Below are 16219 nucleotides of genomic sequence, written 5' to 3' on the forward strand. Positions count from 1 at the left end.
TGCTAGTCCTACTTATCTACCCTCTCAAGGGATTGAACCTAAGAAACCGGTTTATTCTATCGCTACTAGGAGTGGTAAGGTCCTTGAAGAGAGTGTTTCTAGGAAGAGTCAAGAAGGTGAGAGGGTGAGTGAATCATTCAATGATGATGAGCATGATGTGTCTAGCAAAAAGTTTGAGGTTGCTAATGAGAAGGTCAAGATGGGAGAGAGTGTGTAAAAATAATGTGATCAAACCCAAACTTCCCTACCCACAAAAGTTCTTGAGGAGCAAGATTGATGATCAATTTGGAAGATTTCTTGACATGCTTGAGGAAATTCATCTTTCAATCCTTTTCACCGATGCTTTGATACAAATGCCAAAATATTCTAAGTTCCTTAAGGAAATCTTTAGTGGCAAAAGAGAGTGTAATGAGGTGGACTCGGTAAAGGTTGGGGAGTATTGTAGTGCTCTTATCCACATTGACTTACCCAAGAAGATGAAAGATCCGGGCAATTTTTCAATACCTTGCAACATTAATGGAAAAGTGTTTCAAAATGCTCTTTATGAACTTGGTGCTAGTGTTAGCATAATGCCATATTCTGTCTTCAAAAAGCTTAAGCTAGGTGAGCTCCTCCCAACCAACATAACCCTACAATTGGTCGACCATTCTATTAAGTTCCCCAAGGGTAAAATTGAGGATGTCCCCCTCAAGATAGGAGAGTTCACTATCCCCGTTGACTTCATTGTGCTAGAGATTGCGGAAGATGACAACATTCCTATCATTCTAGGGAGACCATTATTAGCAACTTCGGGCGCCTTGGTAGATGTGAAAGGTGGCATTATTACCTCGTGTGTTAGTAATGATTCGGCTAGTTTCAAGCTTAAACCCATGCATGAATCCCTTTCTTTTGTGCAAGGAATTATGTGCATTAATTCGCTTCATTTGAATGATATTTCTTGCATTCTTTCGTTGTCTACTAATGATGTCATTGAAGGTTGTGACAGTACTTCTATAAGCATTGATAGCAAATTGGTTAGTGATGGAAAGAAAGAGATCTCATGGGTTGAGGATGTGATTGAGATGCCGAATTGGTTTGAACTTGCTTTGAATGATGATGTGAGTAGTGGCATTGACGGTATGGAGTTCTTTACCCCAAGAAAGAAGAAAACAAAGAAGAGAAAGATAATTCCCAAGAAAAAGAAAGAGAAGTTGAAGCTTAACAAGTTTGATCCGGTTTTTATTGTGCAAGATGATATGTCTCATGATGTGGTTTTGCCCAAGCTTGGAAATGACTTTTCCCTCTCCACCACTTTGGACAATGTGGTCTTCTTTGATCCTCCATGACTTGGAGGTAGAGTCGAGCTAAGGACCTTAAGCAAGCGCTTTCCAGGAGGCAACCCGGCCCTCTAACTTTTCTCTTTTCATTTTAATTTTCATTTCTCTTTTCTCATCTTCTCTTTTCTTCACTTGTTTTTGTGTTTGCATTTGTAGGGTGATTTTCATGCGATTTGAATTCATTTGATCAAGCATGAAGCATCATTTAGAGGAGTTTAGCGGTTATAATGAGAGTTGTGCTCAATATTCCTTGTTTTGAGCCATTTGAGGAAGGTAAATGCAATTAAGAATGCTAAAATAAGGTTTTAGGAAGGAGAAAGAGGCAATTTAAGGGTGTGCGTGCACGCAGATGAAGTGTGCGTGTGCTCTAAGGAAAAAGCAGAGAGCAGTTTCGGAGCGCGATCACCTGTGCAACCCACGTGCGGGCGCACATCAAGATTGCACGGGGGTGCAGGTGGCCTACGCAGGCGCGCATAAAGCCCAGCCGAAGCTTTTCTTTCCTTTCTTTTTCCTCATTTCTTATTATCCCAACTTACGGTTTTCACTCTTTCTCACTCTACACTTCAAACCCTAACCCCCAAATCTTCCCAAACATCATCTTAATTCAACAATTTCCCTCACAATTCTATCATTTTCTACATAATTCTCCTCAAATTAACCACTTTCCATACTACTACTCACCATTTCTTCTTCTTCAAGCTTCAATCTCCATTGGAGAGCAAATTAAAGATTTTCAAATTTTTGTAAATTGGTGCTCCAAACTTGGTTAATCTTGCTTCTTGTATGGTATAATCATCTTCTCTACTCTTATTTTAGTTTTTTTTTTTTTTATCATATTTGGATGATAATTTGATTGTTTAATACTTGTGAATAGTAGTAGTATTGATTTTGGGTATTTTGTTGATTGATTGATAGTGTTGATTCTTATTGTTATTGTTTACTAATCTTTCATGCTTAACATTTGTTGTTGCTGATTGTTTAGCATTATTTTCATCTTTAGTGAGATTTTGGTGAAGTTTAAAAGTTAGCATTCATTGGTTTGATTGGTGTGGTAGTTTTGTGGTGTTGATTATATTGGTGTTGGTGGTGATTGTGGTTACTTAATTGAGTTGTTGGGTTTTCATCTTGGTTGATTAAATCATGTCAAGAGTTTTGAGATCATTTGACTTCAAAAAAGAGGAAGGGGAAGGAACCCCAAGTGAGGATTGAAGAGCCCCGAAATGAACCTCAAACAGAAAACTCCAATGAACCCTTACTTCTACCAACTCTAAAATTCCAAAACCCATTGCACAAACCAATTCACACTGACATTAAAAAGAGAATCATTAGACCCTCCCGCCATTATCATAGAGAACACATGATCAAATTGGGCATAAATGAGGATTTGTGGATGCTTTTTGGAAACCTTCGGATAGGCACATTTGTAAATTTCGCCTACCGAACATATGTTGAGCCCACAAGGGAGTTTCTAGCTTCTTTCTCTACCACTACAATTGGTGATGCCGACTTTGAGATATCTTTCCAACTTTTCATTGTCCCTCATACCCTTTCCCTCCGAGAATTCAATGAGGCCCTTGATTTTAACCCCGATCTCGATCTTCTATTCCCCGAGCATGAACATTTCAATAGAGATGCGGAGTTCGCTTGGTGGAATGCAATTTCGGGGAAGGAGCAATTTACCGCTCGCTACACTTTAGCTAGTGACATTTACCAACCATGTCTTCGTGTTTTGCATAGGCTTTTGGGGTATTCGGTCTTCCCCAAGCAAGATTTGGGTAAAATGTCCAAAATTGAATTGATGGTTCTTTGGTTAGCCACAAGAGAAGAGTGGCGAGGGAGTGAAAATGGGTCATCTCTTCATGAGGAGTTGTGAATCTATGGTGGGAAGAAGGAGAACGGACGAGATTACTTGTGGGAGTATGGTAACTAGGTTGGCTTCAAGGTTTGGTTACTCCCGCTACCTTGCTTCTTACACTCCCTTTGGCGATGCAAACGACATCTACCTCAACATCCCCCAATTTAAGCAAGTGAACTTCATTGCAAAGAATGGTGATGATGATGTAGTTGATTGGTTAGTGAGGCATGAACATCGGTGTTATCTCTCGAACCCTTCTTTGACCTCTTTGCAAAGGGATGCTCCAAATGTTTGGTATGTGCCTTTAAGTAATCGGTTACCGGGTGTTGAGGAGGAGGATGAGTATGATGATGATGGTCAACAACAACAACAACAACAACGACAACAACATCAAGGCTCTAACCAAGATTTGGCGGCTTTGTAAGCACAAATAACGAGCTAGCAACTTGTCTTGGAAGGCAATTTCAAACAAGATTTGGCGGCTATGCACACACAAATGAAGAGCATGTAATTTGGCATGCGAGGGCTCATGGAGATGCAACAAGGTATGTTTCTCTAACAACAAGCTTTGTTTGATACGAGTGTTAACGGGGCGAAATCACCCCCACGATTAATTATCCATATTTTCTACCACAACACGATCCCGTACCGTCTTGTGGGGGGTGATGGTAAGCCTATGATAGGAAGGATGATGATGGCGGGGCTGGTCCTAGTGGCCAATAGTCCCATAATTGTGCTTTTTCCTCTATCCCTTCATTGGTTGATCATTTGCTTTGTATGATGGGATGTTGAGATGTTTTCATTATAGCTTAGGGGATTTCTTGTTCATAGTAGGGTGTGTGTGTGTGTTTTTAGCATGCTTGTCGTCCATATGCTTGTTTTGTTTGTTTTACATGATGCTTCTCCTTTGCTATTGATGCTTTTGTCGGTTGTTGTTGTGATGATGGTGAAGCTTTGATGATATGATGGTTTTGATGATTTTTGTTGATGATGATTTTTGATCATTTTTTATGATGATATGAATGATGATGATTGTGCTCCTTTTAAATCCATACCCATGAATCCAAGTAATCCCTCAAATTAAATCCAGATTCTTTCTAGTTTAGTGTATAGCTTTATTTTGTCGTTTTTGTTTTGAAGTTACTAACATTTTTCTTTGTGTATAGTCTATTTTCTTTCTCACATTGCCATATAGATCTTGCTATGCTTCTTGGAGCAACATGGAGGTGTAAGCTTCTCTTTGCTTCCTTTATAAGTCAAGCTTGGATCGTTTGGTGAAATCTTTCTATTTTTCTCTCTTTATCATTCTTTCTTGTTTGGTTAGATTAGGAGTAGTTTAGAAGAGTTTAACGGTTCGAGGATGTTTGCTATCAACACCGTAAGGGTATTTGGGGTCATTGGCGTTGTAGTCGAATGACCACTTGTTTGTCGATTGGGATTTATATGATTTTGCATGCATCTTTGTGCTTTTCTTTTACTTTTCTTCTTCTTTTTTTTTTCTTATCCTTTTCTTTTTCTTTCCTTTTTTCATTTCTTTTCTATTTTTTATTCCTTTTGAATATTAAAAATTCCATAAAGATTTTTGTTTGAGGCATTGTTTTGTTTTTCTGGTTACATTCGCTTATGAATTGGACATAATACCATTTGGACTTATATTTTTTAATGAATGACTTCCTATATGGTAACGGTATGCACGGTTTGACAATATGCTTGGTTGACTCTAGGATAGAGTATGCTAAGGTAGTGTGTTTAGAACTTTTGGGACCTTGAAGCCCTAGTCTACTTGTTTGTGGTAAGAAGGTGTTGCTTCTTATAGTGGGTTTGAAGCTGGTAGTGAGTTTTTGCTACAACCATGTGAGGTTTCATTTTCCTAGCCTTCAACCCCTTTATTGCTTGAGCGGCACATGGACCCTTGACTATCGCTTACTTTATCTAGAACTTGACTTTTATCTCCCGAGATCGCGACCGAACCATTTTGGAAGGACAAAGACATCTTTTCGGGGTGGTAATTTTTCCTTTTCTAGGATTGGATTTAATATTTTTGATTTTGGGTTTACATTTGCCTTCTTGCTAACGATTTGAGCCTTATATCCTCTTTTCTAGCCATATTACTAGCTTTTAAGCCATTTGTTTTATTTTTGTTTCCATCTTTGGTTTTTGTGAAGCAATTAGTCGTGCTTATGGGAATATGAACAAGGTTATTTGGTTCTATTGCTAAGCAAGTTTGTGTTGTATATAAATTGTGTGAATAAAGGCGAATGCAAGTTGAAAAAGCCGTCCATAGTTAAAAGAGGCGAGGACAAAGCAATAAAGTATAATAGAGAGCAAAAGAAAATGCTTTAAAAAACACAAAAAAAAAAAGAAGAAGAATTAAAAAAGAAAAAAAATGAAAATTACAAAAATATTTTGATGTAAGTGTGATCTCCCTAGTTTAGAGCATTGAGGACAATGCTCCATTTAAGCTTGGGGGAAGCGTTCTTACGCTTTTTGTATATATGTTTGTGATTTTTGATTTGAATAAGCTTGGGGGTGTTGGTATTTTTGTTTGGTGATTGCTTGAATATGATGTTGAAGATTGATCACCCTTTGCTTCACATTTTAGGTATACCACCAAATTTCAAATTTTAGCCTACCTTTACCCTCTTTGCCTATACGTTACAACCCTTTCCAAGACCTTTTGACCTTTATGGTTGAGACACAAGTCGGTGGAGGGAGATGGGAGTCAAGCCCATGGAGCGGCTTGCATAGTCAAGATGTCGAGTAGCCCTAGAATCTCTTCTTTTCCGGTTCCTTTGAGGAATCATTGAGATGCTCACTAGAGGTGGATTTGAAACTAGTAGGGAGAACGTGGTAAGATTGTTTGGGATGAAGGTGAATTGTGTCTTAGTAGTTCTCTATGCTTAGCATATTTTATGTTTCAATCAACCTCGGGTATCTTGGAACGTGCATTCCCTTATTCGTTTAGGAAGTTGTGCATTCATTTGTATTTGGTCATTTGCAAAGGTCCATTTCAAATGCATTTGTGTTCTTTTTATTTTTTTTTAATTTTATTTTTCCTTTTATGCTTTGCCTCGCTTTAATTTGAGAATTATGGGTTAAGCTCTTTGGAAACCCTTACGAGACCTCACTCGTCCTCATTGGCGACTTAGGGGTTTTAAGGGCTTGTTGTAGTTAAAAACAACCATGATTCCTACGAAAGTGAGTTAGTGTATATTCTTGTCCCCTTCTTTTCCTTTTTCTTTATTTGAATATATCTTTCATCCTACTCCTACTTGCATTTGTTTTTGCTCGAGGACGAGCAAAAGTTTAGCTTGGGGGAGTTTGATGAGTGCCATTTATGGCATTTTGGGATGATTTTAGTTGCTTTAATAGCTTTCTTCATGCTTTTTCCCTTAGTTTTAGTCTTTTATTCTCTAGTTGGTCTCATTCTAGTCTTTTCTACCTTTTTCTTGTGTTTTCGTGGATTTTATCATCTTTTCCCTTTTACTTGTTTTCCTTTCTTTATTTTCAGGTCTGAGATGAAGTCCAAGGCCCTTCATGGTGATTCTTCGGGTTAGAAGATTCTCAAAGTGCAAGGTGGAAGCTTTCATATAGCTCACAAAGCAAGGGATGGCTTACTCCAAGACTTGATGCTTGCGCTCTCATGTTGCGCTCACATGAAAGTATGATGTTGAACCCCCCGTCAACTCATTTCGGGACTGCCATACCCAATGTCGATCAAGAGGAGCACACCATTTACATTGAAGAACGCATGGAGGAAGTCCCATGCTCCAGTGGCGCGGGCGCGCATTCATCGGGTGCGGGCGCGCATACTTCATGCGCGGGCGCGCCTCCTGAGCTCTCTATTCCGTACCGCGTTTTTGCGACCGCGCATTCTGGAGAAAGGGCGCGCCTGTACTTCAATCATATTTTAGAGGGGAGAGAGGCTAGAGAGAGAAGTTTTTTATGGAGTTATTTTTGGAGCTCTTAGATTTTAGAGACAGAAATTCTTGGATTTTGATTTGTACTTCAACATTTTCTTCAATCAAGTTTGGATTTCCTTCAATCAATGAAAATTAGTGAGATTTTCTTCCTTTTTTTTCTCTTCATTGCTTGAATTTGCTTTTTATCATGAATGATTGTTTGACTTGTTGATCTTTTGGTTAATAGTTTGATTAATATGAATTTCTACTTGATTTAGTTTAAGATGACGATGTTTGTGAATTACTTAGTTTTGTTCTTCAATTTCAATATGCTTAGTGAGTAGACTCCTTGCTAGGGAGATGGTGAAGCATGCATGAATGATGGATTATTGTTAATTGATGGATTTTGATCGATTGAATGTTGTGATTAAATTGGTTGATAGAATTGTGCATGTGGTTGAATTGTTAAGGAGTGATCAACCTTGGTTGTCAAGCTAGATTGCATTGTGATTTCTAATGACAGGAACCATTAATTTAGGGATTGCAATTATTGATTGAATTTGATTTGTGATTCTTTTTTCTAGTCATTCATAGAGGAAACCTAGTTTGAATTCTAGGAGATAACCCTTTGAGTTCTCTTGATTGCAATTACTATCCTCCTTTACAACATTTGGTCGATTGATTTCCCCTCAATTGGCATAACCATCATGATTGTGTGTGGAGCCTAGTCCCTAGTGCTTTTGATATTGAATTCCCTCTTTACTCTAGTTGTTTGAGACCATACTTAGTCATATTCAACATCCTTCTTATTCTTCGAAATAGCTTGACCTTAAGCTATAGTAACTTCTTCTATTCCTCGTTGTTCGACCCTTGACTTACCCTATACTTGGTTTAGGATTGGTCGAGTGTTTATAAATTTTTTTGATAAGGTTTTAAGCATTTAACTACGTGTTTAGACCCTCTATCACTTATGCCCTCTATTCCAAGCTATTGCTAAATCCCTAAGAACAGCAAGCAATTCAGCTTTAGTACAAGTGCAATTCCCACAGTTTATGGCATATACCTCGAAGAGTTCCACTCTATGGCCCCTAATCAATCCACCTCCACCAGCCTTCCCTGGGTTCCCCTTCGCAGCACCATCCGAATTCAACATTACCCAACCTTCCCTCGGTAGAACCCATCTCACATAAATTTCCTCCTTCTCCATCTTAGCTGGAGAGTGAATATGAACATGTCGATCCCACGCTTTTCGAACCAAAGCAACACGAGCATAAATAAAAACTATTTGATCGACTGATTCTCACCTTCAAAACACCTTGCATTACGCCACTTCCAAAGCCACCAAATCGTAAGAGGGAACATCCGTGGTCATCCCTCTTCACCCTTGTGCAACTTTATATCCATATTATTCACAATCCAGGCTTCGAACTCCATCCCCAATCTCTCCCTATCATGAACTCCTAGCTTGCGCCATACCATTACTGCTGTTGGGCTGTGCCTAAGAATGTGATCCGTAGTCTCCTCCCCAGCCCCACAAGCTTGACATCGAGAGTCATCAATAAGATCGCATATGTATCAATTCTTATTGGTCATAATACGATCTTGAATAGCCAACCAAGCAAACATTCGAACTCCACCCAAAATTATCCGTAGCTTTTCCATACAAATAACATATAGATATGGGGAAAGGGGATCCCCTTGTCTAATACATGCCACGGCTTGGAGAGAAATAGGGCATCATTTCTCAATTCCACAAGATACTCAACCTAGCCGAAGTAATGCAATGCATTATCACATCCACCATCGCTTGAGAAAGTCTAAGCTCAAGAAGAGATTCTCTAATGAAGCTCCATCTTAACCTATCATAAGCTTTTTCAAAATCGATTTTCACCGCCATATATCCCACTCTACCTTGCTTATGTCGCATAGTATGAAGCATCTCTTGAACAATAATTATATTATCCGTAATTTGTCTTTTGGGCACGAAGCTACATTGTGTAGGAGAAATAAGCGAAGGCGAAAGGCTTTTTAATCGATTGACGATTACCTTGGTGACCAATTTGTACACAATATTGCATAGACCGATTAGACAAAACTGTTTTCCTTGTTGTGGCACATCCACTTTCGGGATCAAGACAAGGAACTCGTCATTTAAACCCTCAGGGAATTCATGTCCTTCAAGAACACTCTTCACCAATTCGATTACACTAGGCTTCACAAGATCCCAATATTGCTGAAAGAACACCGGTTGGAACCCATCCGGCCTTTGTGCTTTGAAAGGCTTCATACTTTTCAAAGATTTATACACTTCACACTCCTCTATAGGCCTGTTAACTTTCTCCCAGTCATTCGATCCAATAATAGGGAAGTAATCAGGAATAATATTTTCCAAATCGTTCGAAACCCAACTCGTTCTTCTTTGAAAACATTTTTCCAAAAGTCAAGGACAAGCTGCTGCACTTGTTCTTCTACCGTAACCCAGACCTCCTCTCCATTTTGCAAAGTTTCTATCCTATTCCTTTTTCTTCTTAGCACCTTAGTCATATGAAAGAACCTTGTATTCCTATCTCCATACACGATCGCCTTTACACGAGATTTTTGGAACCAAAGCATCTCTTCTTTATCTAAAACTTAATCCATCTCCTTCCTTAACTCGCCTTCAAGCTTGATAAGATGAGGTTGTCTCCCTTGTGCTAATAATTTCTAAATTCCTTCTAGTCTAGCCCATAGCTTTGCTTTCTTGCAAAAAATATTATGAAATTCTTCCCTGTTCCAACATTCAAGCTTCACTGCAAATTCCTTTAAACTAGGAACAATATGGGTTGCTTCATCCCAAGTCGAATGCACAAAATCCTCAAATTTTTCATGATGCATCCAAGCCGCTTGGAACTTGAAAGGTCTATTCACCATTGAAATTGGGGCAAATCCATTAGTATTAATTAAAATCGGACCATGGTCCGATTTAATTTTTGGAAGATTTCGAACAGCTCCCTCTTCAAATAATAACCTCCACTCTTCATTAGCAAGGCCCCTGCCAAGTCTTTCCGATTTGAAAGTGTCCAGGGTTAAACCCAGAAACCATGTGTGCTTAGTTCCAGTACCATCCAAGTCTATAAGACCATTATTCTTCACCCAATTAGAAAATTCTAGACGTCGTCTCTGCATCTCAGAATTGTTGTTACCATTCCTCTCATCAATCGGCATTGTCTCATTGAAGTCGCCTCCTAAAAGCCACGGGCCAGAATAATTGCTATGGATTCTTTCAAGCTCTCTCCATAGGTCTCTACGCAGACTATTATCAAGGCTTACATATATTGTCGAGAACAACCATGGATCATCACCATTTTTCTTAATTAAGATAGTCATATGTTGAGAGTTTTCATCATATAAAGTAACACTCACATGCTCCCTTCTCCAAAATAACCAAATACCGCCACTAAAACCTTGAGCTTCATTCCACCCTTCTCTAACCCGAAAAACCAATTTGAGCACAAATATTATCGGCTTGTTCACCACTCAAATGAGTTTCAACAAGCGCTAACACCATTGGATCGTTGATACGCACCAACTCTAATTGAATTGAGCTTATTCCCTGCCCCTTGAACATTCCAAACTAAAATTTTTATCGACATATTAAAACTTGGGAAGTTCAGGTACCTATCATAAATCTCCAAAGGCACTCTAGGCATCATGCTTAGGTAAGCATCGCGCAACGCCTTCATTGGACCATCCGTCTCGAACGGAAGACGAAACCTCGCCAACATCTCGGCCGGGTTGAACTGAGGAGGTAGAAAGGTATTCGCCTCCATTTCCATCTTGTTCTCCAGAGGATGTGCATACACCAAGGTCGACCCCTCCGTCTGGTAGTCGATGAATGTTTCGTATTCCCTGGGAATCCTTGTGACCAATGTAATTGGTACTTGGTAAGGCATCATCATTGGCGACTTAGGGGTTTTAAGGGCTTGTTGTAGCTAAAAACAACCATGATTCCTACGAAAGTGAGTTAGTGTATATTCTTGTCCCCTTCTTTTCCTTTTTCTTTATTTGAATATATCTTTCATCCTACTCCTACTTGCATTTGTTTTTGCTCGAGGACGAGCAAAAGTTTAGCTTGGGGGAGTTTGATGAGTGCCATTTATGGCATTTTGGGATGATTTTAGTTGCTTTAATAGCTTTCTTCATGCTTTTTCCCTTAGTTTTAGTCTTTTATTCTCTAGTTGGTCTCATTCTAGTCTTTTCTACCTTTTTCTTGTGTTTTCGTGGATTTTATCATCTTTTCCCTTTTACTTGTTTTCCTTTATTTATTTTCAGGTCTGAGATGAAGTCCAAGGCCCTTCATGGTGATTCTTCGGGTTAGAAGATTCTCAAAGTGCAAGGTGGAAGCTTTCATATAGCTCACAAAGCAAGGGATGGCTTACTCCAAGACTTGATGCTTGCGCTCTCATGTTGCGCTCACATGAAATTATGATGTTGAACCCCCCGTCAACTCATTTTGGGACTGCCATACCCAATGTCGATCAAGAGGAGCACACCATTTACATTGAAGAACGCATGGAGGAAGTCCCATGCTCCAGTGGCGCGGGCGCGCATTCATCGGGTGCGGGCGCGCATACTTCATGGGCGGGCGCGCCTCCTGAGCTCTCTATTCCGTACCCCGTTTTTGCGACCGCGCATTCCGGAGAAAGGGCGCGCCTGTACTTCAATCATATTTTAGAGGGGAGAGAGGCTAGAGAGAGAAGTTTTTTATGGAGTTATTTTTGGAGCTCTTAGATTTTAGAGACAGAAATTCTTGGATTTTGATTTGTACTTCAACATTTGCTTCAATCAAGTTTGGATTTCCTTCAATCAATGAAAATTAGTGAGATTTTCTTCCTTTTTTTTCTCTTCATTGCTTGAATTTGCTTTTTATCATGAATGATTGTTTGACTTGTTGATCTTTTGGTTAATAGTTTGATTAATATGAATTTCTACTTGATTTAGTTTAAGATGACGATGTTTGTGAATTACTTAGTTTTGTTCTTCAATTTCAATATGCTTAGTGAGTAGACTCCTTGCTAGGGAGATGGTGAAGCATGCATGAATGATGGATTATTGTTAATTGATGGATTTTGATCGATTGAATGTTGTGATTAAATTGGTTGATAGAATTGTGCATGTGGTTGAATTGTTAAGGAGTGATCAACCTTGGTTGTCAAGCTAGATTGCATTGTGATTTCTAATGACAGGAACCATTAATTTAGGGATTGCAATTATTGATTGAATTTGATTTGTGATTCTTTTTTCTAGTCATTCATAGAGGAAACCTAGTTTGAATTCTAGGAGATAACCCTTTGAGTTCTCTTGATTGCAATTACTATCCTCCTTTACAACATTTGGTCGATTGATTTCCCCTCAATTGGCATAACCATCATGATTGTGTGTGGAGCCTAGTCCCTAGTGCTTTTGATATTGAATTCCCTCTTTACTCTAGTTGTTTGAGACCATACTTAGTCATATTCAACATCCTTCTTATTCTTCGAAATAGCTTGACCTTAAGCTATAGTAACTTCTTCTATTCCTCGTTGTTCGACCCTTGACTTACCCTATACTTGGTTTAGGATTGGTCGAGTGTTTATAAATTTTTTTGATAAGGTTTTAAGCATTTAACTACGTGTTTAGACCCTCTATCACTTATGCTCTCTATTCCAAGCTATTGCTAAATCCCTAAGAACAGCAAGCAATTCAGCTTTAGTACAAGTGCAATTCCCACAGTTTATGGCATATACCTCGAAGAGTTCCACTCTATGGCCCCTAATCAATCCACCTCCACCAGCCTTCCCTGGGTTCCCCTTCGCAGCACCATCCGAATTCAAAATTACCCAACCTTCCCTCGGTAGAACCCATCTCACATAAATTTCCTCCTTCTCCATCTTAGCTGGAGAGTGAATATGAACATGTCGATCCCACGCTTTTCGAACCAAAGCAACACGAGCATAAATAAAAACTATTTGATCGACTGATTCTCACCTTCAAAACACCTTGCATTACGCCACTTCCAAAGCCACCAAATCGTAAGAGGGAACATCCGTGGTCATCCCTCTTCACCCTTGTGCAACTTTATATCCATATTATTCACAATCCAAGCTTCGAACTCCATCCCCAATCTCTCCCTATCACGAACTCCTAGCTTGCGCCATACCATTACTGCTGTTGGGCTGTGCCTAAGAATGTGATCCGTAGTCTCCTCCCCAGCCCCACAAGCTTGACATCGAGAGTCATCAATAAGATCGCATATGTATCTATTCTTATTGGTCATAATACGATCTTGAATAGCCAACCAAGCAAACATTCGAACTCCACCCAAAATTATCCGTAGCTTTTCCATACAAATAACATATAGATATGGGGAAAGGGGATCCCCTTGTCTAATACATGCCATGGCTTGGAGAGAAATAGGGCATCAGTTCTCAATTCCACAAGATACTCAACCTAGCCGAAGTAATGCAATGCATTATCACATCCACCATTGCTTCAGAAAGTCTAAGCTCAAGAAGAGATTCTCTAATGAAGCTCCATCTCAACCTATCATAAGCTTTTTCAAAATCGATTTTCACCGCCATATATCCCACTCTACCTTGCTTATGTCGCATAGTATGAAGCATCTCTTGAACAATAATTATATTATCCGTAATTTGTCTTTTGGGCACGAAGCTATATTGTGTAGGAGAAATAAGCGAAGGCAAAAGGCTTTTGAATCGATTGACGATTACCTTGGTGACCAATTTGTACACAATATTGCATAGACCGATAGGACAAAACTGTTTTCCTTGTTGTGGCACATCCACTTTCGGGATCAAGACAAGGAACTCGTCATTTAAACCCTCAGGGAATTCATGTCCTTCAAGAACACTCTTCACCAATTCGATTACACTAGGCTTCACAAGATCCCAATATTGCTGAAAGAACACCGGTTGGAACCCTTTCGGCCTTTGTGCTTTGAAAGGCTTCATACTTTTCAAAGATTTATACACTTCACACTCCTTTATAGGCCTGTTAACTTTCTCCCAGTCATTCGATCCAATAATAGGGAAGTAATCAGGATTATTATTTTCCAAATCGTTCGAAACCCAACTCGTTCTTCTTTGAAAACATTTTGCCAAAAGTCAAGGACAAGCTGCTGCACTTGTTCTTCTACCGTAACCCAGACCTCCTCTCCATTTCGCAAAGTTTCTATCCTATTCCTTTTTCTTCTTAGCACCGTAGTCATATGAAAGAACCTTGTATTCCTATCTCCATACACGATCGCCTCTACACGAGATTTTTGGAACCAAAGCATCTCTTCTTTATCTAAAACTTAATCCATCTCCTTCCTTAACTCGCCTTCAAGCTTGATAAGATGAGGTTGTCTCCCTTGTGCTAATAATTTCTAAATTCCTTCTAGTCTAGCCCATAGCTTTGCCTTCTTGCAAAAAATATTATGAAATTCTTCCCTGTTCCAACATTCAAGCTTCACTGCAAATTCCTTTAAACTAGGAACAATATGGGTTGCTTCATCCCAAGTCGAATGCACAAAATCCTCAAATTTTTCATGATGCATCCAAGCCGCTTGGAACTTGAAAGGTCTATTCACCATTGAAATTGGGGCAAATCCATTAGTATTAATTAAAATCGGACCATGGTCCGATTTAATTTTTGGAAGATTTCGAACAGCTCCCTCTTCAAATAATAACCTCCACTCTTCATTAGCAAGGCCCCTGCCAAGTCTTTCCGATTTGAAAGTGTCCAGGGTTAAACCCAGAAACCATGTGTGCTTAGGTCCAGTACAATCCAAGTCTATAAGACCATTATTCTTCACCTAATTAGAAAATTCTAGACGTCGTCTCTGCATCTCAGAATTGTTGTTACCATTCCTCTCATCAATCGGCATTGTCTCATTGAAGTCGCCTCCTAAAAGCCATGGGCCAGAATAATTGCTATGGATTCTTTCAAGCTCTCTCCATAGGTCTCTACGCAGACTATTATCAGGGCTTACATATATTGTCGAGAACAGCCATGGATCATCACCATTTTTCTTAATTAAGATAGTCATATGTTGAGAGTTTTCATCATATAAAGTAACACTCACATGCTCCCTTCTCCAAAATAATTAAATACCGCCACTAAAACCTTGAGCTTCATTCCACCCTTATCTAACCCGAAAAACCAATTTGAGCACAAATATTATCGGCTTGTTCACCACTCAAATGAGTTTCAACAAGTGCTAACACCATAGGATCGTTGATACGCACCAACTCTCTAATTGAATTGAGCTTATTCCCTGCCCCTTGAACATTCCAAACTAAAATTTTTATCGACATATTAAAACTTGGGAAGTTCGGGTACCTATCATAAATCTCCAAAGGCACTCTAGGCATCATGCTTAGGTAAGCATCGCGCAACGCCTTCATTGGACCATCCGTCTCGAACGGAAGACGAAACCTCGCCAACATCTCGGCCGGGTTGAACTGAGGAGGTAGAAAGGTATTCGCCTCCATTTCCATCTTGTTCTCCATAGGATGTGCATACACCAAGGTCGACCCCTCCGTCTGGTAGTCGATGAATGTTTCGTATTCCCTGGGAATCCTTGTAACCAATGTAATTGGTACTTGGTAAGGCATCATCATTACCCACACTCGAGCTCACTCTTTCACCACGAAGTACAGAAGGTGTTGAGGTAGCAATCTCAATGAGGTTCTCCTTTCCACTTGCTGAATAAGAAATTTTGCTAAAATTTGGTTCTTTTGAAGAATCAATAGGATCCAAATTATTCACAATATTGTTAAGTTGCAAAGGAGATTTATTTTTATTCAAGATAGTATCTTGGTTAAAAGATTTATTTGCTATATCTTTAACAAGAAGATTATATTTATTCTGATCGGAGATATTCTCCTCAATCTTTTTATTTACCAAATCTAGAGAGCTTCCCAATCCTATTACAGAATCATCCTCCATCTCATCACTTACCATGTTCCCCTCCATATTTCCTTGAATAAAAAAATTCTCTCCTTTATTCTTTCCTAAATTCTCATCCTCTCCCAAGTTTACAACACTTTTATCCATCACCGAATCATTCACATCTAGATTCTCGTCCACTACCACATAAGTGTTATTTCTTTCCAAAATCAGGT

At 39.2% G+C, this 16219-nt stretch overlaps 1 protein-coding gene across 1 annotated transcript; it reads left to right on the forward strand.

The window, feature by feature from the left end:
- The first annotated feature begins 353 nt into the window (after window positions 1–353).
- On the forward strand, window positions 354–1325 carry LOC110721317. The gene is made up of 2 exons (XM_021900456.1): window positions 354–1116; window positions 1231–1325. The coding sequence occupies exons 1-2, from the start codon at window positions 354–356 to the stop codon at window positions 1323–1325; spliced, it is 858 nt and encodes a 285-aa protein (XP_021756148.1).
- Window positions 1326–16219: the final 14894 nt, after the last annotated feature.

This window comes from Chenopodium quinoa, unplaced genomic scaffold, assembly GCF_001683475.1.
Source record: "Chenopodium quinoa cultivar QQ74 unplaced genomic scaffold, ASM168347v1, whole genome shotgun sequence".
NCBI lineage: Eukaryota > Viridiplantae > Streptophyta > Magnoliopsida > Caryophyllales > Amaranthaceae > Chenopodium > Chenopodium quinoa.